General features: G+C 37.9%; 1 protein-coding gene across 1 annotated transcript; it reads right to left on the bottom strand.

Moving 5' to 3' along the window:
- Positions 1-4,340: 4,340 nt before the first annotated feature.
- acss2 (acyl-CoA synthetase short chain family member 2) lies at positions 4,341-13,367 on the bottom strand. Its single transcript, XM_010774767.1, has 14 exons — positions 13,300-13,367; positions 12,913-13,024; positions 12,007-12,051; positions 10,624-10,761; positions 10,064-10,234; positions 9,505-9,638; positions 9,277-9,409; positions 8,889-8,945; positions 8,081-8,161; positions 7,859-7,967; positions 7,680-7,748; positions 7,407-7,583; positions 6,987-7,061; positions 4,341-6,129 (listed from the first exon to the last, which is right to left on the bottom strand). Exons 2-14 carry the CDS (start codon positions 12,997-12,999, stop codon positions 6,002-6,004), a joined length of 1,404 nt encoding a protein of 467 aa, XP_010773069.1. The 5' UTR covers positions 13,000-13,024; positions 13,300-13,367; the 3' UTR covers positions 4,341-6,001.
- Positions 13,368-16,116: the final 2,749 nt, after the last annotated feature.

Raw genomic sequence — 16,116 nt, 5'->3', positions numbered from 1 at the left:
AGTAATATACACAAAAGTTTGGAGGTTTTACTGAAACAAGACATTGTAAAGCACCAGACATGAAAAGGTGATTTCACTTTTTCACAAGTGAAAACTAAACGTAATAATGAACATATGATATCTCTTTCTGTAGGTATCGATCAAAACAGATGAAGCCATAATGATAGAAAAGTATGAGAGCCTTACCTTGTTATGATGAGTTGAGGTTGCACTTGCAGCAGGTAGCAGGGTGACTTTGAGAGGGAAATCCAGAGTTTATATAACCTTCTCTTGATGTTTTGACAAACACTTGGTTAGCATGTCCTTTGTATAAATATTGTGTAATCTATTGGCTCGGACTTGAGTGAAACCAGAATACTCTTCAAACAAGATATGGATCCACTGCCTGTTCAGCTATCAGCCACAGCATGTCCAACATACATTTAAACTCCAACATATTCAAATATTTTTAAAAATAATTAACAACATGCGTACATTTTCATCCCACTCTGACAAATCTATACCTTTTCTTTACATGTGTTTCACTGAGATAATATCATTTCGCAAACGTTCGCCTCTTGACATCATTGTTCTTACTGGACCCACACTGAAACAAATCATGAACCTTCAGGTACACAAATGCAAAATACAGAGAGAAAGTTCTGCTATACAACTCTCACAGTATATGTTATATCCAGGGGCACCGCCAGGGATTTTGGGCCCCATGAAAAGATATCACATTGGTTACTTACATTTTTTTTCTCTTAATGTTCTACAATTGTTTGGGCCCCTGTCAGTCACGGGCCCTTAGAATCGTCCTAACTTTTCACCCCCTTACGGCGCCCCTGGTTATATCCATCCCTGCCTCCAAAAGTATGTGTACTTTAGGTTAGGGGCCAGTGGTCATTGTTTACTGTTCTTGTGTTAAAAGGTGTTTTATAAATTAACTTGCCTTTCCTGGCTTTGATGCTCTGATATCGTCCAATATCCTGGACTTCCTAAGTACAAGCCAAGAGATAACTCTACTGTGTACATAGCCAGGTCCATAAGAAATAACCCCATTTATCAAATCTGTTGGCATGCATTCATTCAATACCTGGCACTATTTACTCCTAACCTGTTGTCTTTATGTGTGACAGTCGTCCAGGATGTTCCATGTTTACCAGGGCCACCCTTATGTCCACCAACCTTTGCTCATCTGACTCGATGTCACAATACTATTTTCGTAATACCGCGGTATTACGAAAATTACGAAAACACACTTTTTATCCAGTTCATTGGATATGGTGATGATAAGTGAACGAGGTCACTTAAATGTGAGTATTTGTGAAAAAACCTTAACTAGGCTGTTGTTATGAAAGCCTATTGAAGACAAGAATATAATTATAAAAATGACGAGTGATAATGGATTATGACAGACAAGAGTCAAATGCAACCACTTACGGTTGGTACTACAAATATTTTCCTAAAGTAGGTAATTGTATAGAAAACTAGAAATACTTTGTTAAAAGGTGCTTTATAGGTATTTGTGCTTAACCAGATTTAGTGTGATAAATTAAAAACAGCTTCTATTTCTTTTTTATTTAAAAAAACTATAGTTGTGAGAATAAATAACACAAAACACCAGCATCAGTCAAATTGTTACTTAAAACATTGGTATCGACTGAGAAATGTCACAATGGTGCATCTCTAATATAGTTTTTAAATATGCAAACAGTTACCATATGCACATGCCAAATAAATACAGAAGATGAGGTTTATTTCCCATTAACAGGCAAACAGTTCAAGTTTTAGCTTTAACAACTATACTAATGCATTGTAGCCCAAAAAGAAGAAGTGTTTGGAACTCTTCCAAAGAAAGATGATAGTCATGAGTTTGCTTCTTTACTTTCCTTTCAAAGCTCACTAGATCCGTGAGCATCATATTGCTCTTTTGTTTTTCTTCATTCCTTAATTAAATTATTTGTTCAATACAACACTTGGTTGTAAAATACTCATACTCTCAATACTCATGAGAAAAAAACACATCACACCACTGCAACCTAAACCAAGGAAAACAGCAAATCTTAAATGGTAAACTGGATTGTATTCTTCTTAACCTGACGTCTACTACATTTTTATTCTTTTAAGTTTTGCCTTTTTATTTTCCTAAAATAAAAGTAGCCATGACCTGAGCCTTGAGGCGGTGAAGAAAATCGGCGTGTATGGATTTAAAGTGCATTTGTCAGTGAATCAATTCTTTCCCAGACAAAGTGACAAAGTATGTCCGTCTCTCAAGATGAACCAGAGTGTTAAAACTCATAGAGGGGCACCTTTCTGCAGGTAGAGCTTTGCTGACAATCATCCCATGCACACTGCATTCTATCGTGCTGCTAATAAGTTATTAAAGGTCCCATGTCATGGCCAGTTCTACTGATCATATTTCCATTGTTGAGGTCTACTAGAATAGATTTAAATTGTGCAATTTTCCAAAATCACATTGGTTTCTCATACAGCATCTCTGTATAGTATGTGTATTCACTCTCTGTCCTAAACGGCTTGTTGGAGCTCCAAGATGGCGGATGACACCTTTCCATTTCTTCCTCCCTCTCTGAAAGGAGCTAAGAGCTGCCCAGTTAAATAATGAAGTATCTGATCAAAGGAATATTACAAAAATCTTCTGTTCTAACAAAAACGCAGTAATACCTGAGATTGACCGGTCAAGTAATCAGCCTAAAAAAAAGTTTGAGTTTGTTATTTTTTTAATTAAAATAAATCACCAATACACAACATGCACTGTGCATGTAGTGTATTTCCTTAGATTGCTGGTAGTGCCTTGTTAAGACTGATGCATGCCTCCAAAAGCTGCAAGCAGGAGAGCAAACTGTTTATTTGTTTTACAGCAGTGGGTTATCTAGATTAGAACAAATATGGTTTGAAGAAGAATATTTGAGATAAAACAGATATTATTTGGAAATTATTACATGTACTTTTTTTCCATCAAATGTTGAATTTAGGATTTTACAACACCCTCGAGTTACTTGAAACGTTCAAATCACAAGTCATAAAACAATCCAACACAGTTACCACTCTAATTTTACAAATTGTGAAATAATAATGTAAATGTAGCCCAATCTTAATCTGCAACTGTGCAGAAATACCAAGGCTAGACCGAATAAATAGAGAATAATTAATAAAGACAAAAAGCCACGCAGCATTTGAATGTGGATTTAAGTTTCAAATGTCAACGTTAGGAATTAGGCTTCAATATTTATTTAAAAGGCCAGCCAGTGACAGAGGATTAGAGGCAGTAGTCATGTCCATTTACTGTCATTGCATACACTTTGATACAACTCAAAAATTAGGATAAACAGAGAAAAACAAAAGAAATACAAACCGCAACATTCTCATCCCTTCACCTGAAATTATTATACAAACAAAAATAAAAAAGTTTCTAAATCAAATAAGCAGCTGCAATTTTTCTTGAACCTTAAATACAATTATTAGCTTTATACACCCAGCTCAACTGTTACTTAGGTTGGCACATTGATACACAAACGGCAACAAACTCAAAAGGTAATGAAAAGCTGATGAAATCTGTATGACGTCCTGCTTTTGGTTCACCTCCTACAAATGATATCACAAGCTCTTCAAAAGATGGAAATATTAATATAATATATTTACATTTTCAAATGAGCTCAATATTTAGATTATTAGATTTTGGATCAGTTTTATGGTGTTAATGCTCTGTCTTCAGTCTCTCAGCACAAGAACAATAAAGTTAAAGATGTTGACTTTTGCTTAAAATACCAATAACACGTTCTCCTCCCTTCCGTCTAAAAACATATTGAAGGATGGAGGAGGTCTGCTGATATTTTAAGTGTTTCTATTGTTAACAAATCCCATAAAAAGATCCAAACCATCAATGAAGACATTGAGTTGAGAGCCACTATCAAAGTAATGAAAGAAGACTAACATGTTGGTTGTTGTTTTTTGGGATACAGAGTTTAAATAATCCGTTTAATAAACAAATCTGTTAATAAAGACACCACTGATGTTTTATTCTTAACTGAGTATTAGCTATGATTTAACAGACTTTACCGTGTCATATTTGACTTTGAATGGTACCATACCATGATGCAGACTTGATCCACAGATTGTGGAAAATCACATATTCTGTCAATTCTAAAATGGTTGCCGATTATATTACCAAATTAAAATCATAGTCTTGCATAATTTCCAGCTGGTGGGATTGACTTTGGTACTTCATTTGAAGTCTTATTTAATAATTAAACACAAAGTTTAGACACATTACAATTTGTTAACATAAGAACACAAACAAATGTGTTATGTTATTGGGAAATTCAAGACACCTTTTTCCCTTTTTAACATTAGACCTGCAGATTCTTTGAGAGGAGCTGAGCATTTGGTGTCCTGAGCGACGTGACACTGAACACACTTTCCTAATTTCCACCAGATTGAAAAGAAATAGCCCAAGCACTTCTCTGCAACTTCAACAAATAGAAGAAGTAAAAGAAAATACAGCGTGCAGACACACAAACAGACAAACCCAACATATCCTATGTCAAAAACCAAAGAAATATGACACAAAACTACATGTTTTTAGAAAATGACAATAGAAATTAAAACTAGTAAAAATATTGAGCGTAATCATCAGTTTACTTAACAGTTCTATGGCAGCGAGCGAGGGGAGGAGATAACTTGTTGTATTAACTACAGCACTTCACATTAGCCTTATTTCAGTGTGGAAACACTTTAAAGAGACAGCTTTAAAGTTGGGTTGTTTGAGGTATTTATCAATATTGAGTGTATAACTCACAGAAGATGGCGTATGGTACACTACCAGTTTGCGAAAGAAACAGAAGAACCGGCAGGAAGATAAGCTAAGGGCTGCTGTCGGGAGGGGCAGCAGCTAAACGTATTCTAGCCACCTAAATACATCAATACCAGTTTAAGTGTAAGGCAACACGTCTGTCAGAAAGTGCTGTGCCGGGGTTTTTAAGCCATTATCTGGGCTCTCTTCCAAACTAAACAAGTAATTTTACCTCACACAGAAAGAAGGTTAACGGTCTAATGCTTAATCAGTTGGGTTGTTTGTGATATTGTGTGACTTTGGTGAATCTGAATCAACCCTTAGAAACACCATAGTCACAAAATAACAAAAACCAACCAACTGATCGAGGCAGCGGTCAATCAGCCACTCCTGTGTTCTTCAAAGTAAATGTTTTAGCAAAATTACTTCAGTTTCCAGTAAGAAAGAGGTGTCTGACAGCAGGATAGAGTTGCACAAATATTCTAAATATAGCATACACTCAGGCTGATATAGATTTATTTCAAAGTTGTCCAAATGTTTATATTGTATCCATATGTTTGGCTGCTGCTATTTATGTTTCTTTCACCCAACTGGGGGCTTAACATCCGCAGTAGGTTCTACACTGATTTCTGGTAAGTACTTCATACAACCCCACCTTAAACAAAAAAGACGAACCATCTCTTAAAGGAGCACATACTGTTATGTTGTATTGGCGTAACACTGGGTAGTAAGTATTTCCCTGCTCGACCTCTTCCACACGTTGGACTCAGGGACGGTCTTTCACCAAACAGCCTCTGGCTTCTCGCCCTCGAACACACCACTGCCTTGTTAGTTTCTTGAAAAAGCAGCAAATCGGTCAACTTCTGGAAAACGTTTCAACATACAGACAGGTTTAATTTGTACCCTTTGTCTGCTGCTTTGAAAATGATTACTTCTTCTACAGAAGAGTGAAACCTCCACCAGTAACAGATGTTGTGTCTCTACCTGCTGCTTGTTTACAATAAAAGGACAATGGGGTTAAATACAGGCTCTGCTGCACACCGCTCACACTTATCAGGAGCTAAAGGTTGTTTGTTGGACAAGACCAAGTTCATGTAGGTTCTCCTTTTCCTCCTCTTTTTCTTCTTCTTCTTCTTCTTTCCTGGTTGGGTTTGAGGCCGCTAGCATGCGGCTGCTATCTGAGCCTCACTGCGAGGATCCTGGAGGTCCTCACACGTTGGGGCAGCATCTGTTCTGGAAGAGCTGGTCCACCACCGAGGAGTCGGCCAGCGTGGAGATGTCGCCCAGGTCTCGTTCGTCACAAGCGATTTTGCGAAGCACCCGTCGCATGATCTTACCTGCAGAGAGCCAGAGAGGATGTATTTGTTTATGTAAAGCTGACTTAGAGCTTTATACTCTATATAAATACTATACTTTTTGTTTGTTGACATTGGCTTTGTTAATTTGAAACCAAGACAATTTAGTTTTCTTTTTTTCGGTTCAAACTTTGCTTCAGAACCCAGAACCTTAAGGACAAAATGTCACCATTGAAACTCATTAAAACTAAAATGTTCGATCCCACTGCCATCACAGCATGAAATCCCCTTTATATATTATATCAGGCTCTCAATCCGGAGCCCTGTTTTCCACATTTTAGTCCTAGATTGATTTAATTTCCTCATGGTTGCTAAATAGAGCAAATACATGCCATTTTCTTTTGGTTTTCTTGCACATAATAAAATGCAGATTACAAGTCACTGATACTGCGGCATTATGTAACCAAACTGTCGTTTTAAAAAGGTTAAAATCCCAAAAATGAATGAATATTTGAAGGAAAAAAAACAGATAATGTTAATATACAATATATAATCAAATAAATAGTCATTTTCTACGCTGTGATATTTTCAAACCAAGTTCCAGTCACATATGTTGGGTTTGAGGGACATTTTGAAGCCAATATCTCAAATATAAAAACCACAGAAGTCTAAAACCCCTTACGGCAAGCAGGAAGTGAAAAGGAGGGCTTTTTTTCCAACTTGAAATAACTCATCCTTTAAAACAGTAATACAACAAGGGTTTAGTTGCATCTCAAAATATACTAGTGTTTTTCAGAAGTCAGGTTTTGCTCTGAAGTTCCTCCTCTATGAGTTCAGCTAACAGCTAACTTTATTCTGACAATTACTCAACCAGCTCTTTGTAACTTTGGTAAATGTACCTGATCGGGTCTTGGGGAGGCCTGGAGCATTCTGGATGAAGTCTGGTGTAGCGATGGCACCGATCTTCTCCCGCACTGCGAACACAAAAGACAAGATCACATCAGATTAGGACTATCAATAGTGAGTAGAAAGTAAAAATGCATAAAAAGAAAGATATCTCAGGCAGAACTATATACAATACATTTGTCAGAAATTGTTTTGGAAACCTTCATTGAAGCACTTTTCAGAATAGAAAACATAGATAGCGCCCTCTGCTGTTCATAAAAAGCTACAATGATTGTTTTATTTTACTGTCTTTATATGTTTGCATTTCTATTGAACTGCTTCTCAATAAATAGTTATCAGATCTTCCTGCCTGACGAGGATACAATTAAAAAAACGTGTATGCACCTTTCCCTGACCAGGCTGTGTTTACCGACCTTGTCTTTTGAGGTCGGCCTCCAGCGTGCGGTTGAATGTCAGTCCATCTGTCAGAGTTACGAAGCAGTAGAGGCTTTCTCCTTTCACAGGATGAGGTCTGCCCACCACCGCAGCCTCGGCAACGGCCTCGTGCTCCACCAGAGCCGACTCCACCTCCGCTGTACTCAATAAGTGACCTGCAGGGAAAGAGAGGAGCAAAGGGAGGTGTTTAATGAATCTTGGCTTTTAGATATTCCCCATTTAATCACAGAGGGCTCAGCGGTCGGTCTTACCGGAGACATTCAGCATGTCGTCTATCCTCCCTGTAATCCAATAGTATCCATCCTCATCTCTACGGCAACCTGTAACGGATGAATAATAAAATCATTTAAAATAAAAAAATGCAACAAAAAAAAAAGATATAAAAGGAAATAAAGAACAAAATATATTAAAAGTAGGTCTTATCTCTCACCGTCTCCTGTGACGTAGTATCCTGGAAACTTCTTGAAGTACACGGTTTCAAACCTCTGCTTGTTCCCGTACACCGTCCTCATCACACCGGGCCACGGCTGTTTGAACACCTGTTTGAAAGCAGAGGGAGCAGAAACCGATCAAAACACATGACCAGTGAATACATCAAACATCTTTAACATGTGGTGGTGATGATGATGATTATGATGATGATGCTGCTCACCAGGTACCCTTCGCTCGGTCCCTCCAGCTCCTCTCCAGACTCATTCAAGATGGCCGGAACCACTCCGAAGAACGGGAATGTCTGGAGGACAGAGGTGATAGTGAATAAAAGTTTGTTTTTATTGGATTTGTGTTTAATTACTACCTTAAACTTGGTGTTATAATACACGTAGGATAACATTGTGTAAATAATCAAACGCCTTGTGAAGCTGACAATTGAGCGGCCCGACCAAGCAAGGAGGCAGAGGCAGAACGTCCAAAATACAACCCGGTGTGGGCATTTATTAAATCATACACATATGATATGACACACAGCCTCAATCCTGCTATTTCTCCCTGAACACAGCCTGCAGCCACAAGGATCTCACACANACTCCCTCTCTAACAGCAAAACCCCAGAGCCTAAATGCCCAACCCAATCAACCCAACAGGACACAGGTGAGGGGGGAGGAGACAACACAGGGCACCAGGTGCACACAATCAACAACAGACATGGGGAAAGGGAACACTTTTCAACAACAAAAAACTAAACAACCCGTAACGGAGGCCGAGATCTATGAGCCCAGAGATCACCTCCGTGACACGCCTCTTAAATAATTTCTGATTCTATACACTTTTTCATTGTCTTAAATGTTTTTTTTATCACTTCTTTCTTCTTCTTTTGTGTCTTTTATTTTCAGTTGTTTTCCAATAGCATTCATGCAACATTGTTAAACATGTTCAAAATTTATTTAATTCAATCATTCACAGTTTGTTCTAATCCATTTGAAAGTGTTAAAGCAGAACTGTGTTATATTTGATTTACTCACAGCAGATCCAGGTTTCATGGGTGTGGCTGCAGGTAGAGGAGTCAACACATGGCCACCCTGAAAGGCCAGAGAACATCCAGTTAGAAGAGGGTTTTATCCAACAGCGTGTGAATAACAGGCCAGCCACACTCTGCTACTACTGAATAATAATAATACATTTAATTTGAATAGTGGCTTTTCTAAGTGATCAAACATTTCAAACAAGCATGCATACAAATATGATAACAAAAGATACAATAAAATAAATAAGAAAAACAAAATGCAGAATAAATATTGTATTTTAAATTGTCAAGACTGTAGAGAAGGCCATCCTTTCCTGCCCATTTAACATTGATGAATGTAAGACATACTGGATGCCACTTAGTGTATAAGTAATATTATAACTTACGGTTTCTGTCTGCCAGAAAGTGTCCACGATGGGACATCTCTTCTCTCCCACCACGTTGTAGTACCACTGCCAGGCCTCGGGGTTGATCGGCTCTCCCACCGTCCCCAAGACTTTCAGAGATTCCCGCTTATACCTGCAGAGAGAGCGTCACTTATCACAGGAACCGTTCGAACGGCTCTCTTGCGCGACCAATAACATGTTAGGTTATGATGGTCTGAGGCGACTCACTTGTGCACCGGCTCTTTGCCGTACTTCATCAGCAGCCTGATGGCGGTGGGAGCCGTGTAGAACTTGGAAACATGATATTTGTCCACAATCTCCCACATACGGCTCACATCTGGGTAAGTAGGCAGGCCCTCGAACTGAAACACGCATAACAAAACGTAATTATATAAGAACTTAAACAAAAGAGATTTTAAAAAGAAGAGGAAATTATATAATTAATAAAATAAGAAGTATATCTATAAATAATTTTATTTTAAGGACAAAGAGTATTGTATGCTGGACAACTTGTTAAGACCCCTGAGGGAAACGTTTTAAAAGAAAGTGACTTAAGCTCTATCTCTGGTCTAATTAAAAAAATAAATGTCATTAAAACTAAAAAGCGTTTTCCACCTGTAAAGCTTTTATTGTCATCTATGAAAAATTCTATAAATAAAAATCATAGAACAGATGTATTTAAATGAAGCTTTCTTTAGTTGCAGATAGAATCAGCCACCACCTGCAGTCAGACACAATAGAGTTTGTAAAAACAGGAAGTGGAGTAATGGCAGCGGCCCTCACTCACCAGGACGCTGGTGGCCCCGTTGGCCAGCGGGCCGTAGGTGATGTAGGAGTGTCCGGTGATCCAGCCGATGTCTGCCGTGCACCAGTACACGTCGTCGGGCTGGTGGTCGAACACCAGTTTGAAGGTGGTGGCGGTGTAGAGCATGTAGCCGCTGATGGTGTGGAGCACTCCCTGCAGGCGAGAGGAGCGTTGGGAAGGATTTGACGCAGTGGATGATTTAAAAACATTGTGATTTAAAAAGAGAAAAAAGCATCTTTTTGTTGCGTGATGGAATCAAATTATAGAGATATTTATCATTTGTTGAATTGGAGAATGAAAAATGTGAATTGCTTCAAATTATGTTATATTTATATTTTATCCCATTATTTTTACTTCAAACCTCTTTAAAAACATATTTAATGATATTTAATTGTTGAAGGATGTCTAAGATCTACGTTTTTAACTTCCAATAAAAGAAAATAACATCATAATTTGAACATTTTCAGACAGCTCGCTTCAGTTTTTACATTTACATAGGGTTAGGGTTAGTATCTGTATGCGTGCGTGCATGTCTACTCTACCTTGGGTTTGCCAGTTGAGCCGCTGGTGTAGAGGATGAAGAGAGGATCTTCAGAGTTGCACCACTCTGGCTCACACTCGTCTGAAGCTCCACGTACCAGAGCGTGCCAACACAAGTCCACCTTGGGGTTCCATGGGACCTGCAATCAAACACACACAGAAACGTGCACAGACAGGACAAGTGAATACAATATTCATGATCCATGTCAATCAGGTAATTGACATTGAAATGACAGATGTTTTTATATGCTCAAATAAAAGGGAAAGAAAGTTAGTTTGACAAACTAGTTAGGAGAGGAGTGCAAAACGTGAAATCTGTAACTCTCAGTTACTGTGAAGCAATCAATTAAGTGCATTAAGGAAACAAACAAAAGTCATTTTTTTACAAATGATTTCCTTTCTGAAAATCAGAGCTGAATAACTTACCATCTGATATAAAATAAGATCTCAAAAATAAGGTAAATATAAGACAGAAGGAAAGATAACCGATAAATCAAGATAAGGAAAAACAAGATGTATGTTTGTAGCTCTGAGGAGAACAGGAACACAACAGGGGAAATTAATCTGGTTAATTTAAATTAAACTGAGCTTTAACGTGTTTTGGATTAATCTCATTCGCCTTCATTCTGCCACAAAGAGTCAAGTTAGCCTCTGTTGACGAGTGAATCGATCCTGATCTGTCCAGTCAAACCCACAACTCACACAGTATTACACAAAAAGCGGTTTAGATTAAGATTAGTAAGAAAATCACAACAATCTTCAGAGACAGCAGGTCATTGGGCTGTGTGCAAGTAAGCAGAAAGTGAGTTCACAACAGATAGAGAGAAAACCAGTGTTATCACCAATTCAACAGACGGCCCAGAAAACATCTGAGATTATTGCTTTATTTCATTTTAAAGTGCAATTTTCAGTCTTAATTCCGATTTTCAAGCAGATTTTTCCTATAAAAGTTTACTGAAATGTAATCCGTTATCTTCATCAACAAAAAAATTGTTTTGTCTTAATATCAGTGGATAACAGAAAGAAAATGTTCATCACAATTACATTTGTTTGTAAATCAGGGAGGGGAATGATGATACATTTTGATGTTCACAAATGTACTCTGAACCGTCACAAATCACATCTGCTGTTGCTGGGTAAAAACAATAAGCAATAATAATGTCTTCAATTATATCAGATTCAAAAGAAAGATATTATATGTATCATAGAGAAGCATAGATTTAAAGGGCCAACAATCTATGAAGCCTGAAGCTTTCTTTGTTTATTGTTTTCACTCTACAGCAGCAATATGAAAGGGCTACTTGTGGGTGAAATATTCTTCTAAAAAGCCAAAAGAAGAAAGGGTGTTACGGGGGTTTAGTGGAGGGAGGAGGGAATGAAAATACCTGCGGAACAGGACGAGTTTTCTTTACCCTCCCTGTCTGTTTCTCCTGCTGGGCGGAGGAAAGGAGGGAGAGGAGGAGGAGGAGGAGGAAGGAGAATTTAATGAGGGAGAGTGGTTATTAAAATCAAATTAAAAAACACAAAATTAAAAGAAAAACCTGGGTCCATAACGTCACCAAAAGTTGATATGGATTGAGGATTAGGAAGCTTTTCAAGTTTAAAAAAATTGTAGTTTTTGAAAAAGACCCAAACCACAAAACCAGTTCTAGAGAAGTCAGTAAAAGTCTTTATAGGTGTCTTACTTTGTTAATATAATGGATGTAAAGGATTACAATTAGAAAGACTGTTTGAAAGGATAACAAATATATATTTTTAGCTCATTTATATACTTTTGCTGCTTGAAAGTTTAGCATTTAATCAAACAATCAGGTGTATTGCAGTTTAAATGTAGTTTGTTCTCACACCATCAGCAGGGAAATTGATTACATTTCTTTATTTCTCATTTCAAAAAATTATTATGAAAAAATTATTTGCAAACCGTGATGTCCAAAAGAAACACTTGTGTTCAAACGACCCGTGTTATTTTCAGCTTTTAGTGGGATTTATTGACAATAAGAAAAATACAGAAAACCACCACCCGTTTTCTTAAAAAATACTGAGAAATGTAATTAGTGTGGTATTATTTACAAGTTAGTCAAATGTACCCTTTTTTAAGTTTTCTGCCAAAACAGGGAGTAGCAAAGCAATGAGGTTTTCTTAGGGAAATGTGAACTTAAAATGAAAATATAAACACATAAAAGGACACACCATGATGGGACTGCATGATATGATAAGACAGTATGACCGTAGAGGATCGATCTAACGCTGGAGGAACTCTTTGGGTTTTTATCTTTTAGTTTATGGTTTACCTGCAGATCAGGACAGGAGCGTTTGGCGGGAGGAGACTGAGAGCCCAGAGGAGTCTCTTCTGCTTCTTTAGACAAGTGCTTCAACATTATACACTTCTGTATAGGGACACCCCTGTGCGTGCACACACACACACACACACACACACACACACACACACACACACACACACACACACACACACACACACACACACACACACACTATTAGTATAATAATATACAGTACTTTAGTATTATAAGCTTATAATTGATTGTTAATGCTGCAAATAATATCTTTAAGCATACAGAGAAACATATGCTCAGTGTGTATGACGTAGTGATTATCAAAACTGTGTGCGTGCGCGCGTGCGTGCGTGCGTGTGTGTGTGTGCCTGTGTGACATCTTACTTGTCTCTGCATTTCTGTAGTGCTTCGTCAGCTATGAGCTTCAGGTTGATCAGTTTATCTCCTCGGTAGAAACCATCTGAGCAAATGAGTTGGACAAAGAGAGAGTGACAGGTGATGAAGAGAGGGAGGAGGAAGAGAAGATAAAGAAATACATCTGGATTCAGACCAGATTGAGCAAGAAAGAACTGATAACGGAAGCTAACTTCGGGCGGGACTGGATATACAGTATGAGCAGGGGTTATGAACATAAGCTGCTGGAAGTGGAAGAAGTAAACTCATGGATTGTACTTCAGTATGTTACTTAGTTTGTTAAAAGTCCTGAATTCAAAATCTATATTAAAACTGCAAAGTCATAAGAATCCAAATATACTTAAAGTACCAAAAGTTAAGAAGTCACCAAGAAGAACGGCCAATTTCAGAATAATGTGCATTCAATTATTCAATTAGAAAGTGGAGCCTATAGATACATAAATGAAGTCTAAAGACCTCTTTTCTTAACATTTCATTACGCAACCTAATTTATGTATTGATTATATTTGATTGAAGTAACTTAAGCTCTCAAATAAAACAAAATACAATACTCGCCCCTGGATTGTAATGAAGTAAAAGTATAAAGTAGGAGAAAATTGAATTTAGTAAATGCACTTTTTTCCATCAATGTCTGGAGGTAGCTTTTTTTTTTTATGTAATACGTACACTATCTGATACTAAGTCTCTTTTAGGCTCATATCATTTGGTGCACAGGCATTGGTTACATTTCAATGTCATGCTTTTTTAATGTTAAGCCCTGTTTTACAGCATGGGCCTCACCCCTCTGCAGTTTCAAAGGTAGTTGAGATAGTTTACTAAACGTTTACCATGGGTAGTAAAACTCAACGACACCCAGTGAAGAACAGAGCTGTTTTAACATCCAGGCTATAATTACGTTCTTAACAAGCTAATAAAACTCTCAGAGTACACATGCCGGTCAGAAGGAAAGGCTCTGATCCGATTACACGACTTCTATGAATGAGAAATGTGTTGATGTGTGAACTCCAACCAACTGCAGATTTACAGGATTATCTACCCAGACTTTAATCTGGCCAATAAGACTTAGATTACTGGGCTCAGCGCAGCAGCTCCTCTCAACTTATTCTGCCTTTGCTTTCAGCTTCACTAAGGCGCGTTCAGGGACCTGAAACATTTTAACGCTATTTCAATTTCTCAGATGTTATCTCTCCTGTCATTTCATCTTCTAAAGCTGCCGAGAGTGGAACTGAAGTTTATTTTCATTGCAAATTATATTGTATATAAATACATTGATTTTTAAAATGTCAGAATTTTTTTTGAAAGATGTACATCCGAGTTTGTCAGCGTTCAAAATATGTTTTTTAAATTGCTTGTTTTGTTAGTCCAAAACCAGAAGATATTTGCTGTACCAAAAAACAGAGATGCAGGAAATCTCCATGTTTGAGAGACGGAAACATTTCATGAAAAAAGTATAAGAACGGTTACAACCCCAATGATCCAGTAGTAATTTGATGATGATACATTTGTCTTTTTTTTATAAGGTAGCAGAATAGATCCACAACAATTTGCTTATCTATCCAGTGGTGTATTTTTTTATGAATCATTCCCTGTACCCCAAAAGGCCTTTCAGATATTCTGCCGTGTAGATTTGTTTTAGTGTTTTTAAAACCCACCTGCTGTGATGAGCAGCGAACACTCCGAGTCCAGGATCCTCTCACACAGAGACTCTGCTGAGAAACCTGCAAACTGGAAACAAAACCACGCACACACACAGTATTAAAGTATTACAAATACAAACTTTATCTTAAACCATCATTTACTATGTTAACATGTTTTTCTCTGCTAAGGAAAAATATGTTTTTATGCACTATTTGTATTTGTTTAAAGGGTGTTGAAGGCATTTCATTTTGTGTGAAGTGGATCCAAAGCAGGAAGCGGATACAAGGATTAGTATTTGTGTTAACTATCAGCTACCAATGGGATGTTTAAACGCTCTGATGCAACAAATATTCTTTGTAGCATCCATGTTGCTTCTCTACTGAGACTTGAACGCTCAAGAAGACAACAAAGTCAGTCGTACAACTTTTCCTTCTCTGGAAATAAGACCATCGAAGGAGCAAGTGAGCTCTCTGGGATATGTGCCCTCTTCCAAGTTGTATTTCTAACTCACCCACGATGGAGTGAACAGAAAATAACTGTCTTTTGAAACCTTGTGAAAATGTAAAGGGTGTTTAAGTCATTTAATTTAGTGTGAAGTGGATCCGAATCATGGAGCGGATACAAGCATTATCTTTGACTTTCATTAAATGTGAGATAGGTCATTTGTGCTGCATTCATGTAGTGTCGGATTATTCTGCAATCTTGCTTCTCTAACTCAGGGGTTCCCAAACTTTGCCATGCCAAGGACCCCCATATAGCATTATCCTCTGTCGGGGACCCCCCTTTTTTTTTTTTTAAATGATGTGTACAAGTGCCTCCCGATGGAACATGCAGTGCGTTGCCACTACATTTGGGGCCTTCTGCCTGATCGAAGCTGTCTTCGCTTTCTTTGCCTGTCATAGGCCCACTGCCCCATCTGAACACACACCCACACAACGAGACCAGTCAAGTCCGTTTGAGATGATGTACTCATCTAAAAGTGCTTTGCAAAATAATATTTCCTCAACAAAGTTGTCTTCTGAAATAAATCTGATGTATGCAAGCAATTCTGCGACATTTGCTACATCCGTGCTCTCATCCAGCTGCAGAGCGAAACATTCACTAGCTCTCACTTGCTCCAAAAGCTGAGCAGATTTACACTCAGTTGCG

Source organism: Notothenia coriiceps, unplaced genomic scaffold, assembly GCF_000735185.1.
Source record: "Notothenia coriiceps isolate Sejong01 unplaced genomic scaffold, NC01 NC01_scaffold00014580, whole genome shotgun sequence".
NCBI classification, from domain to species: Eukaryota; Metazoa; Chordata; class Actinopteri; order Perciformes; family Nototheniidae; genus Notothenia; species Notothenia coriiceps.
Note: the sequence above shows the minus strand (reverse complement) of the source record. Positions and strands in the feature narration are given on the sequence as shown.